This window comes from Cetorhinus maximus, chromosome 14 (assembly GCF_964194155.1).
Source record: "Cetorhinus maximus chromosome 14, sCetMax3.hap1.1, whole genome shotgun sequence".
Taxonomy (NCBI): domain Eukaryota; kingdom Metazoa; phylum Chordata; class Chondrichthyes; order Lamniformes; family Cetorhinidae; genus Cetorhinus; species Cetorhinus maximus.
In genome coordinates, this window is record NC_135892.1 from 107270252 (window position 1) to 107286128 (window position 15877).

A 15877-nucleotide genomic window follows, 5' to 3' on the forward strand; every position below is an offset into this window, starting at 1 on the left:
AGAAAATGGATGACGGATATAATGGACTGGATGTAGTTGACTGATGTGGAATGTGTAAGGGCAGCACAGGACAGTCAGATGTGGAGACCCGTGGCAGTCAACCTTCTGGGAAGGAGATGACACCAACAAACAAATGAACTCTGTCAATCTAAACCACTTTGGTGCGAACACGTTTTCCGTGAAAAAATTTCCTGTGATGTTAATGTGAATCTGTTTGTGTTTCAGGTACGAACCTTATGGCACGACCCCAAGAATATTGGCTGGAAGGATTACACCGCCTACAGGTGGCACTTGATCCATCGACCCAAAACAGGCTTCATCAGGTAAGTAGCACATTATGCCCAAACTGCTGGCCAGGAACAGGCAAGACGGTAACTCTGAGTTCTGGCAAATCCTATATACGTCCAGGACATTCCCTCCTCTTGGTGAATAGAGCACAGGTTGCACAGAGGGAGGTATTAAGGCTTGGGGGAGTTACCCTATGCTGGGATGGGAGAGACTCAGGCTGGTCTGTTCTTACCTTTTTTGTAAGCTGGTTAACAATTTTGCCAGGAAGAATGAGAGAGGTTGCAGAAGGGGTTTGCTAATATGATATCGGAGACGAGGGACTTCAGTTATGCGGAGAGACTCAAGAAGCTAGGACAGTTCTCCTTAGAGCTGAGAAGGTTAAGAGGAGATTTGATGGAGGTGTTAAAAGTTATGACAGATATTGATTGATTCATTCATTCAATCTGTCACAGAATCAGAAAATTGTGTTACAACACAAAAGGAGGCCATTCACTCATGTCCATCCGGGATCGCTGCAAAAGCAAATTAGCAAGTGCCATTCCCCTGCCTTTTCCCTGTAGCCGTGCAAACATTTTCTCCTCAGATAATTATCCAATTCCCTTTTGAAAGCCACAATTGAATCTGCCTCCACCACACTCTCAGGCAGTGCATTCCAGATCCTAACCACTCGCTGCATAAAAAAGATTTTCCTTACATCCCCTCTGATTCTTCTGCCAATCACCTTAAATCGGTGTCTCTGGTTCTCAACCTTTGGGTCAATGGGAACAGTTTCTCTCCATCCACCCTGTCCAGATCCCTCATGATTTTGAACACCTCTATCAAACCTCTTCTCAACCTCCTCTATAGAGCACAACCCCCAGCTTCTCCAATCTGTCCACGTGTCTGAAGCCTCTCATCTCTAATATCAATTGTCCTCCTTCGAAATGAGTAGAAGGGAAGCTACTCTTAGTATTATAAATGAGAGAAATTGATGAAACTTTGAAAAAAAAGCACGTGGTACCTTAAGTCCTGATTAGACAGGAACAGTAAAGTGTCAAAGGAGTATAAAAGCAAGGTGGTATTATGAGGAGTTTTGATAAGTTAAATCGAGGAAACCTGGGGCAGGATTTTGTGGCCCAGCCTGCCACCATCCCCACCGAACATCAATGGGCTTTTGGCCCGGGTGGCCCAATCTCCCATGGTGGGTCCTGCCACAGCAGGGCTGGAAAATCCTGGCCTTAATTTCACAAGTTCATAGGTCAACAATCAGAGACGATAGTTTAAGATGACCAGTAAAAGAACAAGAGGAAAGTGGATAGAATTTTTTTTTTCACAATGGCTTGTTAGGGCCTGGAATGCCTTAGCAGAATTGATGATGGCAGCAGAACCCATGACAGCTGGGAAAAGGAAGCAGGATAAATATTTTGAAAATAGAGGAAGTTAAAAGGGATGGGGAGAGGCTGGATAAATGGACATGGGTGGATTAGCTCTGGGACAAATTTTGTAGTTCAAAAAAAACAAAATTTTTAAACTATGGTGTAGCAATTTGTGAATATAGCAACAACTTATAGTTATATCATGCCTTTAATGCAAGGAAACATCCCAAGGCACATCACAGGAGCATTATAAAGTGAAATATGACACCAAGCCACATAAGGAGATATTAGGTCAGGTGATCAAAAGCTTGGTCAAGGAGGTAGGTTTTAAAGAGCATCTTAAAGGAGGAGAGCGAGGTAGAGAGAATATATATATATATATATATGACACTTTTATTGAAATAGTGGACAAAGGAATCTCATTAAAAAAAATCGCAAAAAAAAAATCCTCTCAAGGCTAACGTATGAAAGGTGAAGGTATCAGTCAGTGCCCAAAAAGTAAGCAAGTTAAGTTATTACTATTTGATGAAAAAATGTTTTGAAATCTAAAAAGGAAAAGTCGATTTGAAAGAAATCATGTGAAGCACAAAGTGAAATTCTACTTGAATTTCTCCTCTCTCTCCCTCTTTAAGACAATCGTTTAGATCCACTCCTTTGACCAAGCTTTTGGCTGCCCTAATGCCTCATTATGTGGCTCGGTGTCAATTCCCATTTAATAACACTCCCGCTAAGCACCTTGGCACAGTTCATTATGTTAAAGGTGCTATATAAATACAAGTTGTCATTGTTGTTGAAGCCTCCACATCGTGAACATGTCTTTATGACACACAGTTCACAAATGAGACAGAGAGAGGGATCTCCGTGGGTAGGCAGTTTCCTGATTTCTTGCAGAGAAATTACAAAAGAATCTTTAATATATTTGTGTGACACTTCTTCTTCCCTCTGAAATGGCCTAGCAAGCCACTCAGTTATATTCAAGAACACTGCTCACCCTTACCTTCTCCAGGGCAATTAGGGATGGGCGATAAATGCTGGCCTTGCCAGTGACGTCCACATTCCCTGGACGACTGAAAAGATAAACTTCCATTGAGGTGTTTGGCCATTTCAATTGAACTGGTTAATGTCTCCATTAAGATGGTGGCAAGTGGGGATATCATTTGAATACATAATGGGATGAATTTTTGAATATGCACTCGCAGTGGACTCGTCATTGCCAACAGCTCGCATTTTGAAAGGTGTGGTTCCACTAGGTTTATCAGCAACATGGGGCCAGAATTTTTCCATCCGCTAGTTGGGGGCGGGGCTGGCTCGCTGATGCGAAAATTATGAGGGATGACATCAGGGGGAGCACCCGACATCATCCCGCCCCATTTAAATATTCAGGAAGGTGAGCGGACAGCGAAATCAGCTGTCCGCCCGCCGACCTGTCAATGGCTAATTAAGGCCTTTGACAGGATAATTAAGCCAATTAAAGGCCCTGCCCGTCCAACCTTAAGGCTGGCGGGCAGGCCAGGAGCCCCAGCGGGCTTCTGATAATACACGAAACTTTATGTGATATTTATTAACATGTCCCATCTCGTGTGACATTGTCACATGAGGGGGACATGTTAATAATTTTTTTATTTTTCTATATTTTAAGTTTATAAAACTTTCAGCGCTCTCCATGAGACAGCACTTAGTCTTAGGGAGCTGTGCGTTCTTTCACACGCATGCGCGAAAGAGCGCACTTTGACGACAGTTGGGGAATCCCTCCACCCCCCCCCCCCCCCACCCCTGCCGTCCCCCCTCCACCGTACAGGAAGCATATAGCACTTCCTGACGGGTGGCCCGCCCACTCAAAATGCCGAGCCGGTGGGGCCCACCCACCCGTCAAGGGCAAAATTCTGCCCCTAGTCTAAATCTAAACACAAACTGCAAATGTCAGAAATCTAACAGCAAAAAAACCCCAGAAAGTAGTCAGCAGGTCCATCCGTATCTGAAAAGAGGGGAGATGGAACTGATGAACGTTTCCCTTGTCTGCATCAGTGAACTTAATGACAGTGAAGGGCAGACATTCTCTTTAAAGCAGAAGTAAAATTAAAAGGCAGTACACTTCACTAAGTACTGCCCTTAGTCTGTACAGATGTATATGTCGAAATATATATGTATATAGTCTGAGATGTACTCATAAATACTCAGATCTGAGTTAGAGAGAGAGAAGGACATCTACATCAAGCATAAATAGTCTAGTTCTCTGTCACACAGTTCTCTACAGAATCTGTTTTGATGCAGGTACATTTATGTTCCATCCACATATGTTTGCAGATATTTGAAATCTATTTCATGTTGTATGTGACATGTGTAAGTGCAGTTATGGTTTTTAGGAGCGATCCTCAGTTCTGCTTCTGTTTCTGCAGAGTGGTGGTCTATGAAGGAAAGCAAATCATGGCTGATTCTGGCCCTATCTATGATCAGACGTTAGCCGGCGGACGACTAGGACTCTTTGTCTTCTCCCAGGAGGCCGTCTACTTCTCTGACCTCAAATACGAGTGTCGAGGTAAGCCTGCCCGCTGCCCTTGTCTCTGTATGTCCACATTGTAATCCACAATATGCACAGGACATCCCATGTCCCTCGAACTGTGGCACCAACCACAATATTTGGTTCAACTTAGGTATGGGCCAGGATTTTACGGTCCCGCCCATGGTGGGAATTGGCACGGCCGGGACCGGAGAATTTGGAGAGCAGCCAAAATTCCGTTGATTTTGGGCAGGAATTTCCGGTCCCTGGCGGGACTGGAAAATCCAGTCCATGGTATTCGCAGGACCCTGTCATTGGCACTGTCCATCACAATGGTTGAAGAAACCTGGACAAATAGATAAAGATATGAATAGATTTTTTGCAGCCTATATTACATAGATTGACATTAGAGATATATACACATACACATTACATTTACAGTGCAATGTATTTTACTCCTGTATATTTTATTTATATGTATGTAATAATGTGTAAATGTGAGTATATAATGTGATAGATTGCAAACAAATAAATCCCTCTAGGTCACTGAGCTGTCCTGTTCTGGTTGTGGTTCAGACCATAATCTTGTCGCAATGTTTAACGTAGGAACAGGAGGAGGCCATTCAATCCTTCAGGCCTGTTTCACCCGCCACTCAGTGAGATCCTGAACGATCTGTGACCTAACTCCATACCCCTTAATACCTTTGGTTACGAAAATCTATTAATCTCAGTTTTAAAATTAACAATTGATCCAGCATCAATTATCATTTAAAGAAGAGAGTTCCAAACTCCTACCACCCTTTGCGTGTAAAATTGTTTCCTAATTTTGCTCCTGAAATGTCTGGGTTTAATTTTTAGGCTCTGCCCCTGAGTCTAAACTCCCCAACCAATGGAAATAGGCTAGATAGAGAGAAATTATCTGTTCCCCATAATATCTTGAATACTTCAGGCAAATCACCCCTTAACCTCCTAAATTCCAGGGAATACAGCCCTAGTTTGTGTAATCTCTCCTCGTAATTTAACCCTTGGAACCCAGGTATCATTTTGGTGGATCTAGGCTGCCCTCCCTCTAAGGTCAATATATCATTCCGAAGGTGTGGTGCTCAGAGCTGCTCACAGTACACCAGGTGTGGTCTGACCAGAGCTAAACACGTCACAGGATTTGACCTTTGATTGGCTTGGCAGCCAGGCTTGAGAAGCTGTTACCTATCCGCTGGGTCTCCTGCCAACACACTATGACCGTGCAAGATGGCTGCCGATACCCACCTGAGCGTGTGCACTGGACTGCGGAAATCCAATGATATTACTGCTGGAGCCTGCAGCCAGGAACTCAGAGCGGTAGCGGGGGATGAATGAGGGAGAGGCAATATAGTCTGATATTCACACCAACCTATAATCCACTTACGTTACTGACATAGTGAGACAGAGTTTGGAAACACTGGCCAACATGACTGCAGTAAAATAACCCACAAGGGAAAGATTTTCGTTCCTGTCTGCAAATCCTTCCCTTCTAATGAGCTTCCAAAATCCATCACTGTCAGTCCAGAACAGAAATACACAACGTTTCCTGCTCCTGCTGCCAGGGCCAGTGATGACCACTCATGCGCCCTACTGCATATTTTCCCCTTATAAAGCTGGCAACCGCTCATGAATCTGGCTCCCCATTGCCCCCTATAAATATGGCGTTAACCTGGACCTACCATCAGTCGGCAACTGCCTATGCACGGCATTGGCAACAAATGCAGACTTTACCTATCCAGGCCACACTCCGACAATTGTTTAATGCTTAGAGTAATTATATACAAAATAACAACGTTTCATTGGGAGTATGTCAGTCAATGCTGCTGCTATATGCGCATGCCCGGTTGCACAGCAGGCTTGTTCTGGTTAAATCCTGTGCATTGAAAAAAGCAGTCACATGGCAACAATTAAATTTTATTGGGGTCATTGGTTACAACTGGTGAGTTCCAATGATTCAACATTGGTCCTTGGAGTTCTTTGATTCTATTAGAAGCCCTCTGTTGCACTCCAGGCTTGTATGCTCAAACTCTTTTGAGTTATCAACAGTCACAGATTGCAACTCTTTCGAGTACAATCACAGTTCTTGGTTTTCCGGGAGTGGGACATGAACCCACAACCCTCTGATTCAAAGGCGAGGGTGCTATGAACTGAGCCACGGTCACTATTCTATGACATGTATATTAATTGTAATGGTAAATTCCTAAGAGCCACTTACCTCAATATAAAAACACGGCTTTTTACAGCAATCAATCCCATTTACCAATTCCCTTCTCTCTCCAGAAGCAGATCTAGTTATCTCTTGGACCCATTAATACAGTTCACTTCAATGGCTTTCCCACTACCACAGTCCACGTTGCAGGTTGACCCTGAGGCCTTCCCTGTCAGGTGGTTTAACCACACCAAGCAGCATAAATATCAAGCAAAACCTGCTGAGGGAGCCTGAGGAGAAACATCCCTGATGCGCTAAATTGCCTGCGAAGAGCAGACACGGATTTTTCTTTTCAGAACTTGAGTATTGCTGAAGAAAGAGACATGCTGTCAAAACATTTTTCATCTTGCACTCATCAGGACAGATGCAAGAATGCCAAATTTCAAAGGGAGCAACAATTTATACTGCATGAAAAGGATGCTGATTGGTTGGCAAGTCAACTCTGAATAGTTGAGATGTTGCCATGGAAGAATACAGGAGGGAGCTATTGCCCATGGAAGAATACAGGAGGGAGCTATTGCCCATAGAAGAATACAGGAGGAAACTATTGCCCATGGAAGAATACAGGAGGGAGCTATTGCCCAGGGAAGCATACAGGAGGGAGCTATTGCCCAGGGAAGAATACAGGAGGGAGCTATTGTGCCTTTTGTGAATTAAATAAAAGCATGGGGAGACAATAGTTCCATGGTGCATTCTCCCTAGCAATGCCTCAACCAATCAGAGTCACCTTGCCAGCCAGTCAGCATCCTTTTCTCATGCAGTATGAATTGTTGCTCCCTTTGAAGTTTGGCATTCTTGCATCTGTCCTGCTGAGTGCAAGATGAAAAGCTTCAACATCATTTCTCTTTAGTCAGCAACATTTTTCTTTTCCTGCAAGCTTGTGCAAAATGAGCTGCCATTTCGTGAATTTACAAAAAAAAATCATGGCCTCCAAACAGAGAGAATTTCAATGTGATGCAATGTCTTGTTTTCACAGATAACTGAGCACCTGCCTGCAGCACACGTCGTGGGAACCCTGAACATGCTGTGCAGCCTCATCACCTCAATCGGACTGGGAGTCCCGATTTACGCCCACTTTTTCCTCGCTGGCTTCCTGAGTGTAACCTTTGACCCATCCCTCCCTTTCTCCCATCCACCCCCCCCTCCCCCACCCCGCCCCCATTCCAACCCACCTTCGGCCGACCTTGGTGACTCACTCTTGCTCTGTGCACCAGCTCTCTGGACGGCCTGGTAGAAATGCGGCAACCGAGACGCTAATTGGCAGGAAGCTGACTGTATCTCAAACAAGTCTCGCACCGTGGCTTTACCTAGATAGAGGGATTAGTGATCATTTAACAAACTTATCATACTGCAATATAAGCCTGCCGTTACTATTTTCTAAATAAGGCTGTTGTCAAGGAAACCGAGCAGCGGACTGTTTTTTTTAAAAAGAAAGCCTGATTTAACAATGTTAAAAATGACATTTTCTGGGAAACAATAATGAATTACAAAAAACATGTTTTAAAACCACTTTGTTTACAACTTTTTCTATCACATTTCATTGTCTGTATATAAAAGCATTTCAGCTATTGGTATTACCGGATGGCACAGCTATTACAGTAATGGCATACGAATCCTATAAACACTCTATTATGTACCATTTAATCGATTAACTGACATGCCAGTTGCTTTCCCTCAGCTGAGAAAAAGCTACGACTGGTATTCGGGGGGTTGTTGGGGATGAAGTAAACCGCAAGCAATAATGTATCGGCTTAATCTGAATATATGTAGATGTGTATCTATATATATTCCATATATCGTATATCATTTTTGTTCTGGTTTTTTTACACACATTGCAGAGTCTTTCAATGTTAGTGACAGCTATAAGAAACTCTTTCTTATTTGAGAAGCAACCAATTCCTCCCTTTGACTTTCCTATATCTCCCCCTCCCTCCCTCTCTACTGCAACCCACCTCCCTTTCCCCTCAACCCGCTCCCCCCCCCACCACCCCCCTTTTGGACGAGGAACATCCAAGTGGTTCCACAGGTCATCGCAAAGTGCAAACATCTTTCAAGGAAAGAGAAAACAGTTTGCAGAGGGCGAGGGGGCAAAAGATGTGAATATTTAGATTGTATCATATTTTGCTATTTAATTTATTTATGGTTTTATTCTCTCTCTCTCTCTCTCTCTCCCTTTTCCTTCTTAAAAAAATTGTTTGTGGGAAGCAGTGAATTTTGCCAAAGATTGTAAATAATTTATTTATTTGTTTACACTGAAGCAATATCGAAATTTGAAAGAGAAACTTGGCCGACAAACCCTAGTCTATATTTTTTGATTAATGTTAGGCAAATAAACTATCAAAAAAGGCTGAAACAGTGTTCTGTGAGTTAAACCAATTTGTGTTTATACACCATATTTGTTAATTAAATAAATTTGCTCTACCTTGTTTCCTTTTAAACTGTAAATAGATCTGGTATTCTGCAAAGCAGGAGAGACCAAGGCTTTTATTGTGGCCTGGAGATTCCCTACAATACCGTGCAGCCCCCTAAGACACATGCAGCATTTAAATCCACCTCTCCATTAATCTGCTCTATATCCGAAGTAAGTAGCGCTAACTGAGCTTGGCCATTCTGGTTTAATAGTTGTTCAAACAACAAACCCCAACCACCCACCACACCCCCCCACCCCGCCAGCTCCACCTTTTCCTGGCAAATTCAAACTGGGCAAGCCTGCCAGTTACAAATGGGCCCCGCTGGACCAGGCCTCTAGGCCTCGCAGCCTGCACGTTGGGTCAAAGGTCACGGTTCGGCCACTCCATTGCTGGCGACAGTCAATTCCCACATTTTTCATCACTCCACTCTAGTGGTATTTTAATACCTCAAACGCTTCACGATGTACATGGGGATATGTCCCCTTAGAACAGCAGGATAAATGTGTTGCTTGATCCAAAATCTTGCCACACCAATGCATGTCTTCACATTGTATAGCTGTTGAGTACCGCAGAATAATTTGTTTTCCTTTGTCAGGTTTTGATGCTTGTCATGTTTATTGTGTTTTTTTTAATATATAAATATATATATACGCACACACAAGTTTAGCATATTAACTGTACATAGCTAAAGGGTGCAGTTGTTAATGAAGCATTTAATAAAATTACTCAGCTTTACGTTTCAATATTCTTGTATCAGAATTGCAGCAGGCGTCCGCAAGAAATGACTGTGGTTTTAGAGGCTCTCTCCTGTACAACAATATGTTCGAGACAGTGAAAAACCAAACCGGAGCCAATCTGCATTGTTTTCTCCCTGGGACGGGAGGCGTCTTGCCTGCAGCATGTCTCTGTCATTAGGTCAGCCAGTGCAAAATGATCTACAGAGTACGGCGAGAGAAAATATCGGCAGCTCATAAAAGGCCTTAAGGAAAAATAAATTGCATTTATGTAACAACTTCGGGATTTCCCAAAAGCATTTTACAGCCTACGTACTTTTAAAGTGTTTCCACTGTCGTCGGAAATGCAGCAGCCAATTAGCACACAGAACGGTTCTTCAAGCAGCAAATGGTAACAACCAGGTAATCTGTTATAGTCATGCTGGTCGAGGACAAATATTGTCCAGGACATTGAGAGAACAACCCCACGTTTCTTCAAAATAGTGCCATGGGATCTTTTGCATCTACTCTAGAGGGCAGATGGGACCTTAGTTTAATATTTCATCTGAAAGACAGCATATCTGACAGTGCAGTACTCCCTCAGTACTGCACTGGAGTATCACCAGAGCTACTGCGCTTAGATCTCTGGAGGCAGTTCTTGAATCTGCAAACTTCTGACTCAGAGGCAAGAGCGGCACCCACTGTGCCAAGGCTGACACTGTCAGGGCAGGATCTTCCGAGCGGGGGCGGGGACTGCTCGCCAACACGTAAAATGACGCGGGAGGATGTCGGGCAGAACTCCCGACGTCACCCCGCCTCATTTAAATTTGCAGGTCGGCGGGGGCGCAGCCAAATCAACTGTGCACCTGCTGACCTATCAACGGCCTATTGAGGCCATCTAAAAAATACTTAACATAATTAATGGACCTGCCCGTCCAACCTTAAGGTTGACGGGCAGGCCGGGAGCCCTGGCGGGCTTAAGAGAAAGCATGAAACCTCATCCACGAACGGGATGAGGTTTCATCAGGGTTTTAAAATATTTAATAACGGTTACACTAAAAGTGATGGACACATCCCAACTCATGTGACAGTGTCACATGAGGGGACATGACAAGAGAAATTTTGTTTTTGTCTTTTTAACATTTTTAAATTTGCAGCCGTTCTCCCTGATGCAGCACTTGGCCTCAGGGAGATCAGTGCGCTCTTTCGCGCGCATGCGCAAAAGAGCGCACTGTCGGCTGAGGGAATCCCCCCACCGCCTGCACAGGGAGCGCATGGCACTTCCTGGCGGACATCACGCTGGGTGGGCCTTAATTGGCTTGCCCATGTAAAATAGCGGCGTGCCCCCAATCGGGGGCGCCAATCAGAGGCGCGCCTGTCCGCACCTGCTCCTGAACTTCCACCTCCCCCCGACGTGGAGAAGATTTTTCCCTTAACGTTGGAACTTAGGTGCCTGGAAATTTTGATTTATATTAATTACGTACTACTGCTGAACATCTAATATTGCTTTCCAACAGAGCCCATTGATGTAAAGATTGAAGGAAAGTTAAATGAATGCAACATGTTGCAGTTAATTCTACATTGAGAATTTTTAGGCCTCCCATAAAGCCTGCCCTTCATAACTCAGCTTATCAGCCCTATCCCTCAATCCTCCCTCTATCAAGAAGCACTTTCAATTGTTCCTTGAATTCATGTCTGCTTCAGAGCTAATGTATTCCAAATTTGTGTTGCCCACTGAGGAATAAAGTTCATTTCGCAGGGTTAAGAATCCTTACTCTGGGCCTCTTTTTCCAAGTTCCTTTCACCTTGGATATACTTTTAGGGTTAAGTGAAGATGGGTTGGGAGGGAGGCTCGTGTGGCGTATATATATCCACATGAACTAATTGGGCTGAATGGCCTGTCTGTGTTATGTACTCTAAATAGTGGACAGTAGCTGCCTTCACAACTTCACAATGCACCTTGACTTAATTGTGCTTTTGGACTGAACTACGGCCTACAGGAAACTGCTCTGTGATAAGAAGCTTTTTTTTAATGCAGCTAGTTGTTATGATTAGGAATACACTGCCTGAAAGTGTATTCCCAATCATAACGGAAGCAGATTCAATTAAAACTTTCGGAAGGGAATTGGAAGAATAATTTAAAAGCAACAAGTTGAGGGGCTATAGAGAAAGAACAGAGGAGTGAGACTAATTGGATAGTTCTTTCAAAGAACTGGCACAGGCCTGATGGGCCGAATGGCCTCGTTCTGTTTTGTTTGATTCTATGATACTCTATGTCAGTCTTTGAAAGCAGACGATGGGTTTTAACTCCTGGCAGGAAGCTAAGTGTGTGGGGCAGGAGCCAAAACTTTTCAAGACCAGATGCCAAACAGAATCACCATCAGTGCATGGAATAAGAGTTTGAGTTCTGAGCTTGGGTTGGCCTGATGAGTAAGACATTCAGGAGTGTGAAAAACATTCAAGAATAGTGGGGGTGTCTGTGTTAGATAAGTTCACCTCTAGATAAATCATGAGCAACCGTTATCTGGAGCTTGTCATGGAGCGATTTCTCCCAGAAACTAGTCCTGTAGTTAGTAATATTAGAGGGTGGGAGGCTGAACAGAAACTCAGAGTCAAGTAGAATGTCTGAGCGCTGATAGACCTGACAATCTTTCCTTGGCCTTCTTACCTTTGCATGTTCGAAAATTCATTGAAAGCCTTATAAGCCTGATACGAAGTATCTCCCCATTGTGGAACACAGGAATGAGTGGCTGCTGTATAAACACTCTTGGTATTTGGTTTGACGTTTCAGAACTTCTCAGCTCAGAAAAGCTGAAAGGGCAAAGCCAAGGCCAGGTCAGAATATGAGTCCTCACATGGCTTCCTGCATCTAACTGTGACCCTGTTCCAACTCACGTCTGAGAGGAGTGGAGAAAAAGAGCACCATTGAAAAGTCATTAAGATGGACCGGAGCGGTCTTCAACATGAAACACCTGTCCTGACTCACTGCCATGGAAACCAAGCCACAACCACCAAGACTGTTAACTCCGTCAGTACACATTCACTAGGGGCAGAATATTCCTCTTGGAGGCAGGAAACAGGAGCCAGGACTATTTTCGGGCTCCTAACCCTTGTTGTGATGCAGCAGATGATGTGTGTCAGGCGCATCAAATCCACAAAGGAAACTTGATCACGCGGTCTCAACAATTTCGCAATTTGTATTTTATTTCAAGGTGTGCGCTGAATTCAGTAGTAGTAAGTCCACCAAGACTCTAAAGATTTTTACAAAACTAAATCAAACATTTATTAACAAAATAAAAGATTTCAAGCACATACATAGGTCTACAAATTACTACTATAACAACTCCTAAAACCCCAAATTAATCTGGCTCCCAGTTACACCCCCGTTAAGGCAACAGTAAAAAGAAATAGATTTAAACAGGTCCAGGCAAGTCAACACAATACCCTGGACAGTAAAATTCAAAGCGGCTTTTCCCAGCTTTGGTTTCTGTAGACAGCAAGCTTGATGCACAAATACTGGAGGCTTTTTAACACTTCTGGTATATCTTGTAATGCCTTCCCTAACACATAACCTCAATCTCCTTTATACATGTTTCTCCCTTTTAATGCAAATTCCATTGTTCCCTTACGTCTTTGGAACTTTACTTTCCTCATAATATAAATGATTGCATGGTGCTAATATTATCAGTAAACTTTGGGAAAAATAAACACACTGCTTGGCCTAGTTTCTCTGGCTAGGCGTGACATCCTACCATCCCATTGAAATTCAAACTACCCTGATTTATGTAAAAATGCAAATTCACCTGACCTCACCTTCCAAAATTTCAGGCATGTTTACATATGTAGCATTCCAAACCTAGCTTCTTTTGATGAATCAAAGCCTCCAGGTCAGCTGTCTTCAATTCAATTAAATCCCACACACACGCACACACGCAGAAACTATCCAAACCCCACTATTAACCTACTTTTACAATAAATCACAATAATATTATGAGAATTATTATATTTTTGTGACACCCTCTTCGAAAGGGAACCTGATGAATGTTAAGATCTTTAGATAGCATAGGGACAAGTTCACTGCCTAATTAAGGTTGGCAGTCAGGGTCTCTAAACTGGAGGGCCAATTAGAGGCCTTCCGGCTCCAGAGGAGCACCCGGCTGCAGTAAGGGGGAAGTAACTGAGAGGGCACTTCACCAAGAACTTGTTAAAAACTTTGCTAAAAAAAATACAAAACGCAGTCAGGCCGCCACTGGGGCAGGGATTCTCTCTACAGGCTGGCCTTTGCTGCAGCCACACCCAGGCAGGCATGGGGGGCCTGTAGGCCTGCCAGAAAGGCTGGCACCCCAGCCTCCCACAGGGTGCCCACTTTTTGTTTATTCATTCATGGGATGGGATTTGGGCTTCGCTGGCTGGGCCAGCATTTATTACCCATCCCTAGGTGCCCATGAGAAGGTGAAGTACTTCATACTGCATGAGAAGAGAGTACTGATTGATTGGCAAGTGAACTATGATTGGTAGAGGCGTTGCCATGGAGAATGCACCGGTTAATGGTGACTTCCATATGAAGCTACATAATACAAATGGCCCTGTTCTTTGCAGACAGAAAGAGAATGTACACACATTGCACCTGTTTCAGCTAACCACTTGAACCGCTGCAGTCCATGTGGTGTAGGCACACCCACAGTGCTGTTAGGGAGGGAGTTCCAGGATTTTGACCCAGCAACAGTGAAGGAACGGCAATATATTTTCAATTTCAGGATGGTAAGTGACTTGGAGGGGAACTTCCAAGTGGTGGTGTTCCGATCTATCTGCTGTCTTTGTTCATCTAGATGGTAGTGGTCGTGGTTTTGGAAGGTGATGTTGAAGTGAATTTCTGCAGTGCATCTTGTAGATGGTATATAATGCTGCTACTGTGAGTCGGTGGTGAAGGAAGTGAATATTTGTGGATGTGGTGCCAATCAAGCGGGCTGCTTTGTCCTGGCCAGTGTCAAGCTTCTTGAGTGTTGTTGGAGCTGCACTCATACAGGCAAGTGGGGAGTATTCCATCACAGTCCTGACTTGTGCCTTGTAAATGGTCAACAGGCTTTGGGGAGTCAGGAGGTGAATTATTCGTCGCAGGATTCCCAGCCTCTGACCTGCTCTTGTAGCCACAGTATTTATATGGCTAGTTCAGTTCAATTTCTGGTCAATGGTAACCCCCCAGGATGTTGATAGTGGGGGATTCAGTGATGGTAATGCCATTGAACATCAAGGGGCGATGGTTGGATTCTCTCCTGCTGGAGGTGGTCATTGCCTGACACTTGTGTGGCGCAAATGTTACTTGCCATTTGTCAGCCCAAGCCTGGATATTGTCCAGGTCTTGCTGCATTTGCACATGGACTGCTTCAGTATCGGTGGAGTCGCGAATGGTGCTGAACATTGTGCAATCATCAGTGAATATCCCCACTTTTGATCTAATAATGGAAGGAAGGTCAATGATGAAGCAGCTGAAGATGGTTGGGCCGAAGACACTACCCTGAGGAACTCCTGCAACGATGTCCTGGAACTGACATCGGGGAAGCAACAACTTCATACTGCATGAGAAGAGAGTGCTGATTGGTTGGCAAGTGAACTATGATTGGTAGAGGCATTGCCATGGAGAATGCACCAGTTAATGGTGACTTCCATATGAAGCTACATAATACAAATGACCTGTTCTTTGCAGACAGAAAGAGAATGTACACACATTGCGCCTGTTTCAGCTAAACAAAATGAATGATAGCCATTTGCTGGTTCATTCCTTAGGGCAATGCCTTGACTAATTAGAATCAAGCTGCCTGGTTTAATTTTCAAATAATGGTTGGCAGTTAACTGTCAGTCAGATTAACTGGTGCATTCTCCTTGGCAGTGCCTCTACCAATCATTGTCTACTTGCCCACCAATCAGCAGTCTATTCTCATACAATGTTCCCTTGACATTGATGTTCTTGCATTTGTCCTGATGAGCGCAAGATGAAAAGCTTTGACAAAATGTATTTTTTCAGCAATACTCAAATATAGAGTTAGGCTGCAAATCAGCCATTATTGAATTGAAAGGCGAAATGGCCTCGAGAGGGTATGGAACGGCGATATGCTTCCAAGTCAGGATGGTGAGTGGCTTGGAGGGGAACTTCCAGGTGGCAGTGTTCCCATCTATCCGCTGCCCTTGTTCTTCTAGATAGTAGTGGTCATGGGTTTGCAAAGTGCTGTTGAAGGAGCCTTGGTGAATTCCTGCAGTGCATCTTGTAGATGGTGCACACTTCCTTTGTCTCTATGTTCCTACGCAGAAACACTGACCCATGTTCTTGGGTCAGTGGGAGGAGGGAGTTTGGAATTGGCCATGGAGGGTAGGCTGCTGGCAGAATG

General features: G+C 44.0%; 1 protein-coding gene across 1 annotated transcript in view; it reads left to right on the forward strand.

Annotated features, from left to right (window-relative positions):
- The window catches only part of thbs2a (thrombospondin 2a), a 63296-nt gene extending 53780 nt beyond the window's left edge, over positions 1–9516 (forward strand). The window contains exons 20-22 of the mRNA XM_078557449.1: positions 226–323; positions 4040–4179; positions 7347–9516. Of these exons, the coding sequence (XP_078413575.1) occupies positions 226–323; positions 4040–4179; positions 7347–7354 (246 nt within the window). The 3' untranslated portion in view covers positions 7355–9516. The remainder of the gene's footprint in view (positions 1–225; positions 324–4039; positions 4180–7346) is intronic.
- The last annotated feature ends 6361 nt before the right edge of the window (positions 9517–15877 follow it).